The following is a 19,331-nucleotide window of genomic DNA, read 5'->3' as shown; positions in this document are numbered from 1 at the left end:
TTGTAGGTTTTTTCGGGCTATATGGCCATGGTCTAAAGGCATTCTCTCCTGACGTTTCACTTGCATCTATGGCAAGCATCCTCAGAAGTAGTGAGGTCTCCAGGAACCCTCACTACCTCTGAGGATGCTTGCCATAGATGAAGGCAAAACGTCAGGAGAGAATGCCTTTAGACCATGGCCATATAGCCCGAAAAACCTACAACAACCCAGTGATTCCGGCCATTAAAGCCTTCGACAATACATTAAATACTGAAGAATTTCATTCTGAGACCAAGAGCAAGGCTTCACAACACCTTGTAACTGAATTCACACTTCGTGACAGTTATTTATTTATTCATCTTTATTATATTTTAGATCTCTTTTAAGTGTAGGGTGTTCATCTTTCCAAAGTAAGACAATAAACCAGTAGAAAAAGCAACAATCTAAGGATATACTATTAAATTGGATCTCATTAAATGGCAACGTGGAGTCCTATTTTGGGAGAAAGGCAGAATATCTATCAATCAGTCAATCAAATCATTCAACCAACCAACCAACCAATCAATCAATCATATGAGCCATTGAAGAAACAAGAGAACAAACTTCAACCATAAATAATATTTTTTAAAACCTGTTTCTCTCGCAGAAAGTACTTACTAAATGTGAGTGTTACAACATTGCCTTAAAATAGATCTTTTCAAAAGGGTCTTTGGCAAAACATTTTTCTTTTATTCAGTTAGCCAATTTTTGGGCTTGTTTTTTTTTAATTTCAGAGACAGGGTTTTAACTCAAACCAAACTGATGTTAAGAGATTAGGTTGATAGGATGGGCACAGCTATGTTTTAAATTCTTACATACATACAAAAGTCATACATCTCCCAAAATCAAACAGTTGGGATCAATACACAAAAACTATGAAGGATATTAAAAACCCAGCAACCATCCTATATGTGGTTCTGTTACCCAGGGTTCTGTCTTTAAAGTCAAGCAGTGTATGGTACATTTCTGATATTTTTCAATAACGTGGGTTTATCTGTGTTAAGATACATATTTAAGAAAGATTTTCTTTTTCTTGGCAGAGCCTCCAATTAAATAGCCACAGGTTAATTGTAGAAGCACCTGCTGACAATAATGTGGGCTGTTAATTATTGAGTAGATATTCCAAGTAACATGCTGTGACTGTTAACATTTTTTTTTCATTCTGCGTAGTCATAATTGGTCACAGCAGCTGTGATGGCACAATTCCTTGCAAATCAATCCCCCTGAATGTCTTTATCTCTCTCAGGATGCTTTGGTTTTGGTGGTGCTTTTGCCAGTCCTGGCCCCCAAAAGGGATTTTAAATTTAGGGAAATTTAAAAAGAGCCAGAGGGAGACGTTGCTTTGGGTTAAAGTGACATCACATCGTGGCTTTTTATGAATGTCAGGATTTTTTCACGATTGATTCAAGTCTTTCACATGAGCAAGAAAAGAAATGGTGGAAGGGGAAAAATAGTATACTTGTTCAAATTTGATCCACCAGTGCCAGCAGATGCAGTGAGTAACAACCATTGGCCGGTTCACATCCAGTGATTGCTGCTAAGCTGAGGACAAGAGTGGGATGATAAGGGTGATGTTGCTGAACCAGGTTCAGTGCCACTGGGCAGTGTGGACTTCATCCAGTTGCTGGGCTGGTTCAGTGCCTTGCAATGTGGACAGTTGCCAAGCCAGCTCTCCACTGGATCAGTCATGATGTACTGTATGTGGCCTATATAGATGGGCTTGAGAGTCAGCCCAAAATCGGATCCATTGGGTCCTTTATAGCAGGGTAGTGGGACAAGGGAGAAAATGAGTCCTTTTTATCTTTCTCCTACTCTCTCCTACTCTTTCCTAACCGCAAAGAGCACTACAAGATTAGTTATGTTAGTTGGACTGGAGCCCTGACTAGAAGTGCTTCTATTCAGTATTTGATGGTAACATACAAGAACAGTTTGTTATACGCCCACCACCCCTTTATTTAAGGCAGTATTTTATTCAAAGAATCACCTGCTGCTCCCTGCACAGCCTGTGTGGACTTACTTACTGTGGGTTCTAATGAAGTCTCAATTTCAGTTCTTTGAAAAATCTCGTTTCCAGAATATAAAGATCAAAATTGCTACCAGAATTCAATAAATTGTGTATTTCAAATTGAATGTGACCAAGTATGTATTCCTAGCATGTACTGCCTTCTGCATACTCCATTGAAGAAGTAGGCTGTGTGCTGGTAGAGTCTTCCACAACTGACAGGGTTTTTGTCAGAAAGCTACCAGGAAACAGCAAAATTTGGGGAGACTATAGTATAGTATTTTCAATTTCAATGTATGGTTGTAAAAACTGGACAGTGAAGAAAGAAAACCAGGAGGACTATCAACTCACTTGAAATGTGGTGCTGGAGAAGAGTTCTACAATACCATGGGCTGCTACAAAGACTCATTTTTTTTGTACAACTGGACTCCTTAATTCGGAGACTGATGAAAAGTTTAAGTCTAACCTGGAATTCCTTATTATGACCAAAAACACTACCAACATCACTGCTCCTTTTGCTCCTGCTGGTATTCATTTTTAGAAGCTGTCCAGCCTGTCCTTCTCCCAGATGTCACGGTGATCCCCCTCGACCACTCCAGGATTAGGGACCCAATTACTTCCCTTGATCCAGCGCCATGCAGTGGAGTGCCTCACCAGTCCCGCCGCTGAGCCTGACACCACCGAGAGTAACTCAGACATCTCCTCCTTTACTGCTGCAACCCACACCATTTCTGTCACCAACAAAACTTTCCCATCTTCAACCCACCCCACTCCTCTTTCGAGATTGTTTTGCTGAGTTTGCCCTGTTCTGGGTGTCCACAACATATGATTATGGGTGCTTGCTATTGTCTCCATATGCTACACCTTAGACTTCAAGACAGCAGTGCTTCTTGCAGCCATTGCGACAATACGGTAATCGGTCTACCCAGTAACGTCTTCTCCCAGTACTTCATCACCCAGTATTGTCGACTTGTGGTAACCTCATGATTTTCATAGAGTTTTCTTAGGTGAGGAATATTCACAGATGTTTTTGTCAGTTCCTTCCTCTGAAATATAGCCACAACAACCGTTTTTTGTTGTGGTCTCTCATCCAAGAACTAACAAGGACTGACACAGCTTTGCTTCCAAGATCAGACAAAATGTGTTGCCTTTGGGGTATTTATGACCTTAATACATTATGTTGCATACATAGCCATGATTTACTTTAATTTCTCTCTTCAGTGCAACAACACCAAATGCAGGAGGGAAGTTCTGAGCAACACTGGAAATAATACAAACGGCATACCCTATGTCCCTTGACGCTGAGGCAGTAGAAACTGTGGGACATGTTGTACTACTCTTTTTTATTAAGACCTTCGATAACATTTTATGAACCAAATTTTTCTAAAAATACCAGGGAGACCTCAAAGTTTTTATATTGATTATCTTTTGCCTGACCAGTCTCACAAAACTCAAGCCAAAGTTATTTTTGTGCAGCAGCAATAGCTGGGATGCTATCACAGACTTAAAAGGTTCTATTATTTTATCTCATCTTTTCTCACTGTTATTCAAATATATAAATTTTTAATATTTTTTTAACTCTCATAACTTGTTATTTTAATGCCTAAACTTATGTTTACTTACCTTTTAGTGTTTGTTTTAATGCTGGTCATTGACCAAAATAAATAAATATATATCAACCCTGGGTAATATATCTGCTTGAGATTTTTGATGGCTACTTACAAATCCCACCTTCAGTATTTTATGACTGTTTTACTGCTGCGCTATTTGGGTCTCTGATATTGATTTATGACCTGGCTCCTTAACCTTGGGCTATTCCAGCTCATACTTGTCATCTCTTCTCCTTACATCATTTCTGACCTTCCAGTAACTTGCTAACAGCACTGTTTCCAGGAGCCCAGAGATATGGTATGCATGTCTTTAAAAACACTATCTTCTTCAAGCAAAAAGAAATAAACCAGTTTCTGCCTTCTGAAAAGAAGGGGTCTGCCTCGAGTATAAACACCTGCCAGGATTTCAGCACATGGTTCATTCTCAAACTGCTTCCATTCAAATAAGCCTCATTACTGTGCATCAGTTTGTAAAATCCAAAAGGTATTTAGAATTGGGAGAACATCCAGTGGAATTCAATGGTAGCATCAAAATGTGTTATTAGCTGTACTTCAGCATAATAGCCGTACTGTTCAAATGGAATTGTTACATAGGAGGGAGGAAAATGTAAAGTTGCTGCATCTTGTGGAAAAATTTTCACATTTATACATTCACATTTATATTTTGTTTTATGCTTTGAAAAATGGGTCAGAAACATTAAATAGTAACAATAAAAAACAAATTAAATTTTGCCTAGCCAGACTAGCATAATATTTCATATTATTTGCCACTAAATCAGATTCTTTCAGAATCCTAGGAATCTGTGTAGGAAATTCACCCACACTACAAATTTAAGAAAGTGATACCAAAAATACATTTACATTATTTGTTCCCGATAAATACTAGAGTTTTCTATTTAATTTTTCTGTCAATGCAAAAGTCCAGATTTTGACCATTCCATTTGTATATTTTTATAACCTGGCTTTTTGAAGTACTTACTTCCATAGTGCAAAGTCACTCTAAGAGTCTTCTGTTCTATCTAAATATTGAGCAAAAGAAAGTATTCACACTTCTTATAGTCAGCTACATATGATATTATGTAGCTTTACTCTTAATTGGTTAGCAGATGTAAACTTCCTTCTCACAAAGAGATCTCATGTTTCCTATCTACCGTTTATCATAAATCCTTAAATCGCTCCCTTTTGTCTTCCAAATAAAAATAATTATAATATTAAATTGCTCTTATGGATGTGGTGTAAATATTGAAATCTATTTCCTCCAGGTTGTTACTAAGTCACTAAGGAATAGGTGTTGTACTTTCTGTATGTTTCTAAATACAGTACCTGAGTTTGAAATACGGTATATTAATATTTTATTTAGGTCTTTGCTCCTTAACTCTTATGCTAACCTATCAGTTATTGTCAGAAAAGCTTCAAAGTATTTTCTTAGGTTATGTATTGCAAAGTCTCCTATATTAGATAGAGCATGTACACAAACACACACAAATCCTTGATCTTTTTCATTTCATAATACACTTTTCAGCTAAATGTTTCCAGAGGGTACGATTTTTAAATCTGGGTGTGAGTTGGTTTGAAGGAGGAATAACCATTTTGGCACTAGGAGTTTAGCTAATGATTTTGTTCGCCCCAAGAGGCATAATTTGAAAGGTCCTCATGTCTTCCTTTTGCTTCAGACAACTTTTAATTGATTTATATTTTTATATGTAAGATATGATTGATGCTCTTTGGTATTCCTTCCAATGATTTTGAACTAGAATATACTGAGGAAAGCCCATAGATGATCTGAAGGACATTTGGCTGGCTAAAAGGTATATTGAAATAGCATAGTTGATAGTTAAAATGTACAATGCATAATTCTAGATTCATAACCTAGAATTATGCATCAATAACTGCTCCATATTTAGATACGCTATGATTGAAAAATTTGAGATAGCTGCTCCAGGTTATGGAGGCCTGTGGCATGGGCAGGTGGCGCACTTCAGGATGATATGACTTGCCTGCTTCTGGTTTCTGTTCTTAGTTCGGAAACGGGGATGAGGGCAGCTAGCCATGTCATCCTGATGTACCGTACTTGTCCGTGACATTGATGTTTGTTATGTGGAGCACCTTGTTTGAGTTTAAAGCTTGTTCTATGGGTCAGTTTCTTAGGCCATTCGTAATTACATGTATGTAGTTACCAATACAGTGTTGAAACGTACCAATTATTTCTTATTCACTTAGTAAATTCCACATGATACCAGAAATAACTATTGAGATGTGCTCTAAAGGAGCTTTTTGCTTTTCATGCTTGCTTTCATAGGAGTCTCATTTAAGTCTTCTCACTAATTGATATAAAGAATTTGTTGTTAGTTAGCTAGATGATTGCATGAGGCTTGGGCACAGTCAGGGAGCGCTTTAAGCTGGGTAAGGCAAAGACAGCTTATTTGAGAAGTCTCTCATCTGACATTCTAATGGGGCAAGTGCCCGTTTGCAGTCTTCATGTACTTCTTTTTGGAGCTGTGTCAGGAGCGATTAAATACTCTTCTTGACATGGCTTTTAGCCTTGTCTCTCTCCTTGGGATTTGTTAGGTGACATAGTGTAGCTGTCAGGTTTACCATTGTTTGCTGTGCAATCCTCTTTTGCCCTCTTGAATAGAAAAAGGCTCTCAAATCACGTCCTGGTCAAAAATGAGATCTTCATTTTCTTCTCTAACTGCAGAATTTATGTTAGATCTTTTTTTAACCATCAGAACTAGAGGATTTTGTTTGGCTACGTTGCTATTGTAGCTATCTTACAAACTCTAAGCTTGGCTCCTATTTCACATTGATCTACTACAATGAAAGTAAAAAAGGGAGAATAAACTACCCCCAATTTAAGAGTTACATGAGCCCCTGGTGGCGCAGTGGATTAAACTGCTGAGCTGCTGAACTTGTTGATTGAAAGGTCACAGGTTTTAATCAGGGGAGTGGCGTGAGCTCCTGCTGTTCGCCCCAGCTTCTGCCAACGTAGCAGTACGAAAACATGCAGATGTGAGTAGATCAATAGGTACTACTTCTGCAAGAAGGTAATGGCACTCCATGCAGTCATGCCGGCCACATGACCTTGGAAGTGTCTACGGACAATGCCGGCTCTTCGGCTTAGAAATGGAGATGAGCACCACCCCCCAGAGTCAGGCCCGACTGGACTTAATGTCAGAGGGAAACCTTTACCTTTACCTATTATAGATAAACTATACACCATGAGTGGGATTTCATGTTTACTGTTTCTGAGAAGTCAAGCTACTTCTTCATTGTAGAAACATTATGTCATTGATATTTGACTGCTAAATACATGAGGAGGTAGTCCCTCTAATTTTGCAGGGAAATAGGGTTTCATCTTGCAAGAAAAACACTTTGGACTTCTTGTATTGTGCATTCAGCAGTGATATGTTTCATATTCAACTTTCAGACTTTGGAGATGGTGGGTCTTTTGCATATCATTCGGTTTCCATCCCTTCCCCCTCCACGTTAATAGAAGGGTATTTGAAAACGGTTTGTTTATGTGTTTTTAAACTTGACAAGATTACAAGTGAAGACAGAGAACATATGGAATTTTATAGCAATCTGGTAATTTTCACACTTTCTTTTTCTTTTAATATTTAAATGTTGGTTTATAACATCTGGAACGTGTACAGTTAAGTTATGGACAGGCCTTAGAAAAGCTGCATGTCACAATGTGAAAATGAGAAAAGCGACTGCGGAAAGAATTGGACATCCTGTATGGTGTGTTGTGGATTGTCATACAACACTTGTCTTTTCACCAGATAAAAAAGTGGATGTGTTTCTTTATTCAATGTAGCCAATTCCATTTTAAGTTGAAGTCCCTCATTTGTACAATTTTCAATTGAGGTCTGCACACAAATAATTTAGTCACAGAAAGAACAGAATGCGAGCACACCCCACACCCCAAATTAAAAACGCCCTTGAAATTTTCTTTCAGCATCCTAATTTCTAGCATTTATTGACTTTAGTTTTCAATGGATATCTTGGCATTTAAGGGGCTCATCTTCATAGTTGCCCTACCAAGTCCTAGTTTAGCTCTGATGTCTAGACTGCAGTCTCCATTCCAATTTATTACTGAGCCAAAGTATGGAAAATCTTGAACAATTAAAATGCATTCATAATCTACTTTTAAGTTATATAAATAATCTGTGATTATATTGCAATATAATTATTAATATTTCCCCTACAAACCTGCCTTTGTATTTTCTTCTGAAATAATTCCAAGTCTTTGCTATTTTCTGCTAGGAGGATAGTCGTCTGCATGCCATAAATTGTTGATGTTCCTTCAGTTCACATGCCTCCATCCTCTGGGTCTAATTTTGCTTTATATATGATAGGGTGATAAAATGCATCCTTCCCTGATTCCCCTTGCCAATTGAAAACCATCTATTTCTCTTTATTTTATCCTGATGTTATCCTTTTGTCCTGAGTAAAGACTGTGCATCAGGATGCTGACATGTAATGGTACACTAATTTTTAAAAGAACAATCAGTAGGTTTTTTTTTTAATAATCTAGACCAGGGGTCCTCAAACTAAGGCCCGGGGGTAGGATATGGCCCTCCAACGTTGTTTACCCGGCCCTCGCTCAGGATCAACCTGAGTCTGAAATGACTTGAAAGCACAAAACAACAACAACAAACCTATCTCATCAGCCAAAAGCAGGCCCACACTTCGCATTGAAATACTAATAAGATTATATCTGTTAAAATTGTTCTTCATTTTAATTATTGTATTGTTTTAAAGTGTTTTTGCACTACAAATAAGATATATGCAGTGTGCATAGGAATTCATTCTTTTTTTTTTTCAAATTATAATCCGGCCCTCCAACAGTTTGAGGGACTGTGACCTGGCCCTCTATATAAAAAGTTTGAGGACCCCTGAGCTAGACAATCAAAGGCTTTGCCTATAAAACAGAATTATTTTCTTTTGAAATTCTTTGATATTCTTCATTATTCAATGTATATTTGCAATTGATCCTTACTGTCTTTTCCTTTCTTGGACATTTGGCATTTCCTGCTCCATGTATCATTGTGGTAGATCTTTGTACCCAAGCTGGCCCCCACTCAGCAATCCTACCACTCACCTTGTTCTTGTTTCCCTAATTATTCCATTGTTGGATTGGGCTACTGGATTACAGGATGATCTCTTTAAATGTGCTCTTGTGGCTGTTGCCACAAGAGTTGCTGAACAGTTGCGAGTTGCTGAACAGTTGCAAGTTGCTGAACAGTTGTAACTTTATTTCTGTTTTCTTTAACTTTCACTTCTTGTCTATTCTTAATACTGCTTATTTGTCCCATAGATTTCAATGGGATTTGCTCTCAGTAGGTGGTAAGAGTGGGCTAGGGGCTCTTGAGACATATTTGTTGGGAGATTGGTGGAGATTGTGGTGTCCATTGCTATAGTTCTGAGATTTTTGTTAAATGTACTGTATATACTCAGGTATAAGCCTAGTTTTTCAGCAGTTTTTTTCAGGCTGAAAATGTCCCCCGCGGTTTATACTCAAGTCATAGTTATTTATTATTTTACTCTGTTGTTGTTGTTGTTGTTGTTGTTATTATTTATTTTACTCTGTTGTTGTTATTATAATAATTATTACATTTATTTATTATTACATTTATCATTTTACTTTATAATTATTACATTATTTTTTTTACTTTATAATTGTTTACTGCTACATTCATTATTTTACTCTTTTTATTACTATTACATTTCCATTATTTTACTCTATTATTATTACATTTATTATTTTACTCTCATTATTATTATTATTGGAAGGATATGTAAGCACATTTACATTGAAGAAGGTTAGAATAATGGTTTAATTAGAGTTGGACAGTCTTATCTTAAATTACTGTTTTATGTAAATATTCAAAAACATTTCACCTACTGATGCCTCAATTAATGTAATTTTATTGATATCTATTTTGAAATTCACCAGTAGCTGCTGCATTTCCCACCTCGGCTTATACTCGAGTCAATATGTTTTCCCAGTTTTTTGTGTGGTAAAATTAGGTGCATCAGCTTATATTCGGGCTGGCTTATACTCGAGTATATACGGTAACTTAGAGTGCAGTCACATATGCATACATACACATTTTCAGAAGTTACTGCCTTATTTTCAGAATAGTTTACTCTCAGTTAAGTGTGTCTAAAATTTTAAGTTCCATCTAGATCTAAGTCAGTGTATGCTTAAAAATTAACTTTATGAAAATAAAACCAAGCAGCGGAATCGAGTGCAGCACACTTATTTGGAAACTTGCAGAGTACAGCACACTTATTTGGAAACTACACATCTAAATGCTTAGAGGAGAAAAACCATTAAAATCACCAGTCTAGTACATTATGCAAAACTTTTTTTCATCTGTATTGAATAGTGTATAAATGATGACATTCTTATTGCCTCAATTGCTTTCCCCATATTTGTTGTCTAATGAATCTTCTGATTATGTAAGTGATCTCATGCATTATTTATTTGGCAATAAAATTATTTTTCTTTGTACCAGGAAAATGATTTACAATGAGAATAACATCACCTTGGCTGTGACCTGAAAAGCCATTTCTTTCCATCTTCAGTATCTTCTGAAATGATTATATTTCCATTTGCGCTTGAAATGGAGGGTGTGTTTTATACCGAACATGGTAGTTCTTTGTAAGTTACACCTAAGACAAGAACTTGACAGCTAAAAAAACTATTCCAACTAACCCATTCCATAGTGTGGAGAATCTATGTACATATACATTTACGGTAGCTATGCAGTTGTTTAATAAGGTTAATAACTCTTTTCAATTTTTTACATTATTAAAAGATAGGCCAGAAAAACAGCCTCTTCATCCAGACTGTTGAGGTTTGCCTGGTACTGCATTGTTGTCTTTTTATGGTTTTTGTTTAGCTAAGCTTGATGATACTGCTACCTTACAGTTAGCAAAACCACTAATAAAGATGGTTCTTTTTTATAAATACATGCTTAGGGTCCCCCTTTTTTCCTTGTCCTCCATCTAGTTGGGTTTTCTTCTGCAGCTCTGGCATTGGGAGCAAGTCTGTAGCCAGGGGTGGCAGTGGTTAATGAGTTCACCTCCCCCCAAAAAAGGTTCAGTATTTTCAAATAAAAAAGCAATCTGATGTACACATGAATTTTAATTGGTTAACCAAATCCCCATGCTAGGTCTGTGAGAAATGAAAATTAGAGTTCCTCCAGAACTGCAGTCATCATCTCGACCAAATTTTGATAATTTATTCACACTATCATTACCTACTTTTCCACCAATTTACATTCTTTGAGAACACAGAAATGCTGGACCACTCTAACAGCTACCCTGTCAGGCTACACAAATAAGCCATCGAAATCCACAAGCATGTGGACAATTTCAACAGAAAGGAAGAAACCATGAAAATGAACAAAAACTGGCTACTAGTATTAAAAACTGTAAAATCAGGACAGTAAATAAAGAACAAAACTCAGAAAATGGGAATTCCAGACAAGAAACAATCTGGGCCAGCTAACACCTCCCAACAAAGGTTGCCCCCATGCAGGAAGCAGCCAGGCTTTGAAGCTCCAAGTCTATTCAGTGCTAACCAAGGTGGTCAGTTGCAACATTCACACTTGCCTCAAACAGATGAGAGTTCTTTCTCCCACCCTGGACATTCCTCAGATATATAAACGTAACTTGCCTAGTTTCCAACAGACTTCGCAACCACTGAGGATGCCTACCATAGATGTGAGTGAAACATTAGGAGAGAATGCTTCTGAAACATGGCCATACAGCTTGGAAAATTCACAGAACCCACTGGATTGGGGTTGCTTGAAACCCAATCAAGATCTGCTGATATGATCTACTTGTGTGTGTGTGTGTGTATGTGTGTATCATGCTCTAGAGACTTAATTTAATGTATTATTTTGGGAGGCAGTGGTCAATTTCTCAGTAACAGAAAACATGAAGTTTGATGCACGTTTTTAAAACAAGAAAATAATTTGTGAGGAAAGAAACCATGATGCAATGTTTGGTTGGTTTTAATTGATCAGTTAAAATATTTTAATTATAAAATACCCTGGATCTATCAGAAAACACTGAAATTACATATATGACAAATAGATGCTCAGTTAGCCAGAACTCAAGAACTCTCAAACATCTAGCAAAAAAAAAAAAAAAAAAAAAAAATCAAGGAAAAAATATTTTAAATAAAAAATTAAATTAAACAATTTTAGCAGTAATATAAGCTTAAGTTAAGTTTGTCTTATTTGCTTTTAATTCATGTATTTCAATATTACGATCAAATCAATATGGAGTTTATGATATGGTGTAGTATGGGATATAGTATCAGTTAGGTCTATTTTAATAGTGATGCTAATTCAACCAGAAACTACATTTATCCAGCATCTACTAATCCACATGGGTGCTGGTTAACTGAGAGCCTCGTATACTTAGAAATATGCATTAGTATGCAAATTGTTCAGATTTAATCAAGCTGTAGAAATCCCTTCCGTTAATAGAGTAATTTCTTCAATTGTGTGACTGACCCAGTTTAAAGTACCACTGCCATTCTGACTTGCTGTATAGATATTTTGTCTTTTCCCAGAAATGTAAGATAAAGGGGCAAGAGAAGAGAAGATATAGGTGAGATAGGCCCTGTGTCTTCCTCTTTCAAAATGAGAAAATCATTTCACCCAAGATGGGTTTATTCAGTCATTATTTTCTAGGGAGAAATTGACCATTGTGTGAGACACTTTTGCCCTTCTTTTCCATCATGAGTGTGGGATGATGACAAAACGTATGTCTATTTTCTGTGTTTCTCATGACTGTTTGGAACAGGAAAGAGATAATGCCGGCTGTTATGCATCAGTCTCAGGAAGCTTTTTAAAAATACATTTTGTAAGACACTGGACAGTGTCTTGTAGTCAGGCGCTTCTATACAGATAGGAAACAGCTGCAAAAATGACACTGAAACATTTATATTAAGGATGAGCTTTTTTATATATCAACTCCTGTACTACACTTCTGCAGAGGGAACGTTGTGTGGATAGGAGAGCCTGAATAAAGATATCTAGTTTTTGAGCGAGATAGTATTACCAGCCCTCATGAGATCTAAGCGTGGAGCTCTTGGCCCAAAACTTGCAAAACACAATAATCGCATTTTGCAAGATGTTAGCTTGCCACAACCCTGTAGTTGCTTTTCATATAGCTTCCACTATTTTTGGTCAAACAATTATGTAAACTAGACAAATGCTCTTATCTTAGTGAACTGTATATTTAAATGTCTTATTATTTAAATGTATGGAAATCAGTTTTTCAGCCTACTTCAGAGTAAATGACTTTTACCAATTTAACATGCCTGAGGGATGGGACCAGCATCTAAAGACGGGGATACTGAATTTAGAGATGAATACAAGAATGACTTTTTATGGCCCCTTCTACACTGCCATATAATCCAGATTATGAAATCAGATAATCCACATTATCTGCTTTGAACTGTATGTGTCTGTTGTTGTTGTTGTTCAATCGTTACCGACTCTTCATGACTTCATGGACCAGCCTACACAGGAGCTCCCTGTTGGCCATCACTATCACCAGCTCCTTCAAGGTCAATCCAGTCACTTCAAGGATGCCATCCATCCATCTTGCCCTTGGTCGGCCCCTCTTCCTTTTTCCTTCCATGAGTCTACACTGCCATATAATTCAGTTCAAAGCAGATAATCTGGATTTTGCTATGTGTTTGCTATGGAATCAAACTAAGGAGAGCATCACTCAGGAGAACTTGGTCTGAAAACCAATTCTGGGAGAGGAAACCTACAACGTGTTTGCCAAAATTAAACTGGAGCTCTTCGGCGAAGAAATGTTTTCAATTCTGCTCTAAAAGAGTGTTTTCGACTTCAAATGTGAGTAGATAAAGAGGTACCGCTTTGGCAGGAAAAGGCAATAGACACTCCAAGCAGTCATGCCAGTCACGGAGGTGACAACGCAGGCTCCTCAGCTTGGAAATAGAGAACAGCACCTTCCCCAAGAGCCAGAGATGAGCACCGCCTCCAGAAGTCGGAAATGAAAGGAGAAGCCTTTGCCTTTGTCTGTGTATGTTTGTCCCATTGTATTGTTACAAGGCATTGAATGTTTGCCTGTAAAGGTTTATAGACTGTGATCCACTCTGAGTCCCTTTGGGGAGAAGGACGGAATATAAATAAAATGTATTATTATTATTATTATTATTATTATTATTATTATTTTATGTGACAGTGTATAAGGGGCCAAAGTGTAACTATTCTTCACAGTACTTTAAAACAAGCAGCTTACATTGTTGTAGAGGTATGCATCAAAATGCTTCTCTCAGGCAGTCTGGAAAGTTGCATAAATTTTAAAGGCATCTCAGTTTCCAGATGACCAAAGGTTGGTCTTGGATTTGGGAGCATTAATTCAAATGCTCACTTGGTCGTTATATGGCGAAGTTGGCAACTTTAGCTCCCCACTCAGCAAAATGTGCATTATCATGAATAATCTCCCAGGCATAAAGTGAAGTGATAGTAATATGTACAAATGGGACCTGAAATAAGATGTTGTAGTGAGAACTGTGATGGCATTGTGGTTAGAATGGCAACCTGAGATTTGGAAGATCCAGGTTAATATCCCCACTGAATTATGAAGTTCAATGGTGAATTTGGGTCAGCCACAGTTCTCTTTCAGCTTTATTCACATGTAAGTCACCCCGAGTCCCCTTGGGGAGATGGTGGCGGGGTATAAAAATTAAGTTGTTGTTGTTGTTGTTGTTATTACAACTGGTGAGGGGAAAAGAAGGATGGCAAGAGGTTGGAAAGATTAAATAAATCTTTGCCTGTATGGTTCTGCCTTCGAGTTAGCAGAAACAACTTGGCTTGGTGAATTCTTTCCACATCTTGGCCAGTTAGACTTTCATTGGGATTCTATATGCATAAACCAGATATGTTGAAGCTGTTTAGAAGACATCGTGAAACAGTGGATTCAATGAACTGGATATAGTTGGCCCAAAGAAAAGATTTAGGCCAACTATGCTTCTTGTCAGGGGGTTGGACTGGATGGCCCATGAGGTCTCTATGATTTGTATTGAATTTTTTTTTTCATTTCTGCAGATTTTTAAAGTTCTTTATTTCAAATATGTATAAGCAGCTTTTTTATTCCAGGTACTGCACAGTAGCATCATAGTATACAACAAAGCACATATTGATCTTAGAGCAATCTTGAAAGCACATTGTTGTTAAGAATCACATCTTTTTGTTGCCTTTAGTGTGTGCTGAAGCTTATAATCCTGATGAAGAAGAGGATGATGCTGATTCAAAGGTATGTATTCTTGATAGAAGAAATCAGCTTTGAAAAAATCTTGGAAGAAAAATCTATTATTATTATTATTATTATTATTATTATTATTATTATTATTGCTCTGCTTTATCTCCCCCAAAGGGGACTCAAAGGGGCTTAAAATAGAAGCAACAGCATAACAATTTAAAATATACAAATATACAAACATTAAAACAGGATTAAATATAAACAGTATTTTTAAAATCTCAGTTAAAAACAATTAAAACATACTCAGATATATAATTTGTAATAATATACAGACAGTTCCTGGGTTACAAACATCCAACTTGCAATGAACACCTAGTTACAAATGCGGAAAATACAATAGGAAGTGAGAGGAAATCTACTCCTAGAAAGATAAATTCACTCCTGAAAGAGTTATCATGACAAAAAGGTGTCTCCACGGAAGCTTTATCACCAATCCTTGTTTTCATGGCATTCCCAATTTTTCAAAATCCAATGGTTCCAGGAACAGAAAGTGAGGAATATCTTCTGAACAGGGGCACAGATAGCAACACAAATATTACAGGGATGTAAATCTTTCCCTGTGCTATCCAAAACAAAAATAAAAATGACTGGAGTTACAGGTAAATAATGTATCTTTTACGTACGAATTCAACTTAAGAACACACCTACAGAACTTACCTTGTTTGTAACCCGGGGATTGCCTACATCTGTTCATATATCCTGAATGTTTTTGCAAAATGTAGCAACATGTACATTTTCTTTCCTCATCACTTTTATTGTAATTTCCCTTACATGACAATAGATTTGTTACAAAAAATTCTTTTTTAAAATTTATTTCTGTACTGTTTCTTTCTAAAATGAGATTTTTCAAAAATGAAATCCCCTGTTGTTACCTGAAAAATGTTAAATGGCCTTAGAAGTATTCCTTTAGATTGCATACTTTGGTTATGACCCTTTCTATGATCATTTTTCTTAAAGTTAATCCAAGAAGAGGGAGACTAAATTGCAGTGATTTCTTTCAGATTATTCACCCCAAAACAGATGATCAAAGAAACAGACTGCAGGAAGCTTGCAAAGACATTCTCCTATTTAAAAACCTAGATCCGGTAAGAGTTTATTTATTTATTGCTTATTTATAGCAGAAAAGGAATGATAGATTCAAGCATCATTCTGGGATTTTCTTTGTTAGCAACAAGGCATTGGCAATATGGTTAGACAGAATGGTTTCAACAAAGCCAAACTTACTTAATTGAAGCAGTTTGGATTGCTAAATTTTTTGGCTTTCAAATGCTTCTTTAAGGAAGATATATACATACGTGCTGACTTAGGTCAGGAATGGAAATTAAGCAAGTAGTTTAGAACTTCAACTTTGATTACTCCTGCCCGGCACAGAGAATGGTGAAGAATGTTAGGAGTTACAGTCCAGCATTATCTGGGAGACAGCACAACTATTATCCAAAGGTCAGTTGGAATACTTTACCTTAATTCTTATCAAAAGAGGAATTATCCCCTTATCTGAGTAAAGTGCTGAAAGGCAAGAGTCCATTTTGGAGAGTTTAAAAGAAGCACCAATGCCTTGTACTCTTTCTGATGCTGCTTCTGAACTTTTTGAATGCCTGAATACTGGCAGTGGCCAGGGGCAGCTGACCCCTTTTGTTTGCATAGGCGCTTTTTACTTTCTGTGGAATGATCCTTGACCTATCTATGGATCACATCGAAATTCATATCTTTATCCTACTGTGGGCACAACGGGTTGAACTGTTGAATCTGCTGATCTAAAGGCTGGCAGTTTGAAGCCATGGCTCGGGGTGAGCTCCCGCTTTTAGCCCTAGCTCCTGCCAATCTAGCAGTTCAAAAACATGCAAATGTGAGAATATTAATAGGTACTGCTTCGGTGGGAAGGTAATAAAGTCCCTGAAGTCACAGGTCCACAGCTTGGGTGTCCTCCTGGACTCATCACTTACTCTTGAAGCTCAGGCATTGGCGGTGGCTGGGAGGGCCTTCACACAATTAAGACTCGTGCGCCAGCTGCGACCGTACCTCGTCGGATCTGGCCAGGGTGGTCCATGCCTTAGGCACCTCCAGATTGGATTACTGTAATGTACTCTACGTGGGGCTGCCCTTGAAAACAGCCCAGAAATTTCAACGGGTACAACGGGCGGCAGCCAGGTTACTAACTGGAGCAATTTACAGGGAGCTGTCAAGCCCCCTGTTTAAGGAGCTCCATAGGCTGCCGTTCATCTTCCGGTCCCAATTCAAGGTGCAGGTTCTTACCTACAAAGTAGAAGCGGGTCAGGCTAGCCATAGTCTCCCTCTTTGTTGCTGATCAATACAATTAATGCATTTTGAATAAGATCCAGTTTCAAGTTCCTATATGTATTTCTAGTAAAACTAGGGATGTAGAGTGTTGTCCTAGTCTTCTCCAAATGTGCTGGCCCCCAATTCTCATCCACCTCTGCTAATATGGCCAGAGTGAAGGACCATAAGAGTTGCAGGCTAAAACAATTAGAAGGTATAAGGTAAGGGAAGGTTATCCTCAAGCCTTTCATATTTTTTTTAAAAAAATCAGTCAGAGATAAACAACCCGGTATTCAAAACTTTGTTAAATGTGTCATAGCTTTTTCTTATAATGGTTTAATGTAATGAATGCTGGAGTCAATTCTGTGACATTTACATTTGACAATGTGACATTTTGTAATGTTGACAAAGGATATTAATGGATAGCAAATACTCTGTTGGGTTAACCTTGACACACACCTTTAGCATTTTGCCTTTTTCAACAACTCAGTTATGTGTGGTGAAAACTGTTTAGATTTTGGCTAAACATCTTTCAAAGATGTTTGAGTTGTGAAGGAGAACTAGGAACAGCACAGGACAGAAAAGGCTGCTGTCCTCACAATAAGATGTGTTTCCCATTTTTAAACTCTTTCAGACAGAGGCAGGAGGAGCCAACAATCATTCCTTCAACCCAAACCTGCCTGTGTTGGTCTTGAGTTACCAATATTTTTGCCGTTATATACTGTATTTTTTCAATTGTAAAAGCCATTGATTGTAAGACCCACCTTAATTTCAGTACCACCACCAACAATGAAAATACACAAAATACTTCTAAGATGCACCCCATGTAACTGAATGAAACTAAATGATACTGTGTTTTCATATCATATCATATTATATCATTTATTTGATAGGAAAAAGGTGTGTCTTAAAATTGAAGAAATACAGTGTGTGTGTGTGTAATATTTACTTTCTATCCCAATATGAGTTCTCGCTGTTAAAAGGAAGCTGTCCAGATGAAGTCCTGAACAAACCTGAATTAATTCGCCACAAACCAGGAAAACCCAATTAATTTGTTATTGGATTTATTCCATGCCTTCTTGGAAGGTGCAGGATAAACGCACTACTTCCGGTCTCTGGACTGCTCCCTCAAAAGTTCTGGACTTTTGAAGGGGCAGTTCAGACAATAGTCATATGGTTTTGTGGGCTAAATTAGCCCAGAAAACTGTGAGGCCACCCAAATTGCTCCCCCCCCCCCCATTTCTCCTAGTGTGTCATTTCTACGTGCCAGGTTATCCTCAAGCCTTTCACAATTTTTTTTAAAATCAGTAATAGATAAGCAACCTGGTATTCAAAACTTTGTTAAATGTGTCATAGGACTTACCCAGCCTCTAATGGAGGCTGGGTAAGTTATTTTGTTTTATAAAGGGCTTTGTGAGGCTTTCAGGGAGGGGGTTAGAGTGTCTGGGTGTTTTCCTGGAAAGTTCCGGGAGAACATCTGGACTCAGAAAGCATTCTGGGGTAATAATGAATAATAATAATAAACTTTATTTATACCCCTCCACCATCTCCCCAAGGGGGACTCAGGGCGGCTAACATGAGGCCAAACCCTAAGATACAATACAGCAAAATAACATACAAAATATAGACAACAAAATTACATCAGAATAAAATACATAAAATAGCAAAATAAAGTAAACCAAACAAATTAACATAATATAAAATCAAACAAAATTGGCAGGCCAAATGGACAAGGTAAAATGATTAAACCCTGGATGAGGTAGGAATAGAAAAAGTGTAATTGAGAGGAGCCTAAAAAGGCAGAACAGTGGGGTAAGGCTTTCAGTTTAGGGTATGTGTGGATAGGGGCTCAGGAACATTCGCGTTTTGTAAAGTGCGGATGCTCCTGGGATAAAGGGCTGTGTGGAAGCAACTATAGGATTCCATATCTGACAGATGGAATATCAAACTACTATCAAAATTGCATGTGTTCTGCAAGTGCTGACCTTGTGCATAGCTGCTAGCTCTGTCTCATCATCACATCACCGTTTGCCATGGAAATTTGGCACAGAATGTATTTATATAACAATTTGTGGAAGGTGATGTTATCCTCAGTTTCT

The 19,331-nt window shown here is 37.4% G+C and overlaps 1 protein-coding gene across 2 annotated transcripts in view; it reads left to right on the top strand.

Annotated features, from left to right (window-relative positions):
• Positions 1–19,331, top strand: part of PRKAR2B (protein kinase cAMP-dependent type II regulatory subunit beta) — an 80,752-nt gene that overhangs the window by 31,270 nt on the left and 30,151 nt on the right. For both annotated transcript variants that reach the window (XM_060778375.2, XM_060778376.2), the window contains exons 3-4: positions 14,897–14,949; positions 15,957–16,040. In XM_060778375.2, the coding sequence (XP_060634358.2) occupies positions 14,897–14,949; positions 15,957–16,040 (137 nt within the window). The remainder of the gene's footprint in view (positions 1–14,896; positions 14,950–15,956; positions 16,041–19,331) is intronic.

This window comes from Anolis sagrei, chromosome 5, assembly GCF_037176765.1.
Source record: "Anolis sagrei isolate rAnoSag1 chromosome 5, rAnoSag1.mat, whole genome shotgun sequence".
Taxonomy (NCBI): Eukaryota; Metazoa; Chordata; class Lepidosauria; order Squamata; family Dactyloidae; genus Anolis; species Anolis sagrei.
The sequence above is the reverse complement of the archived record's forward strand: the minus strand, read 5'-3'. Positions and strand labels throughout refer to the sequence as shown.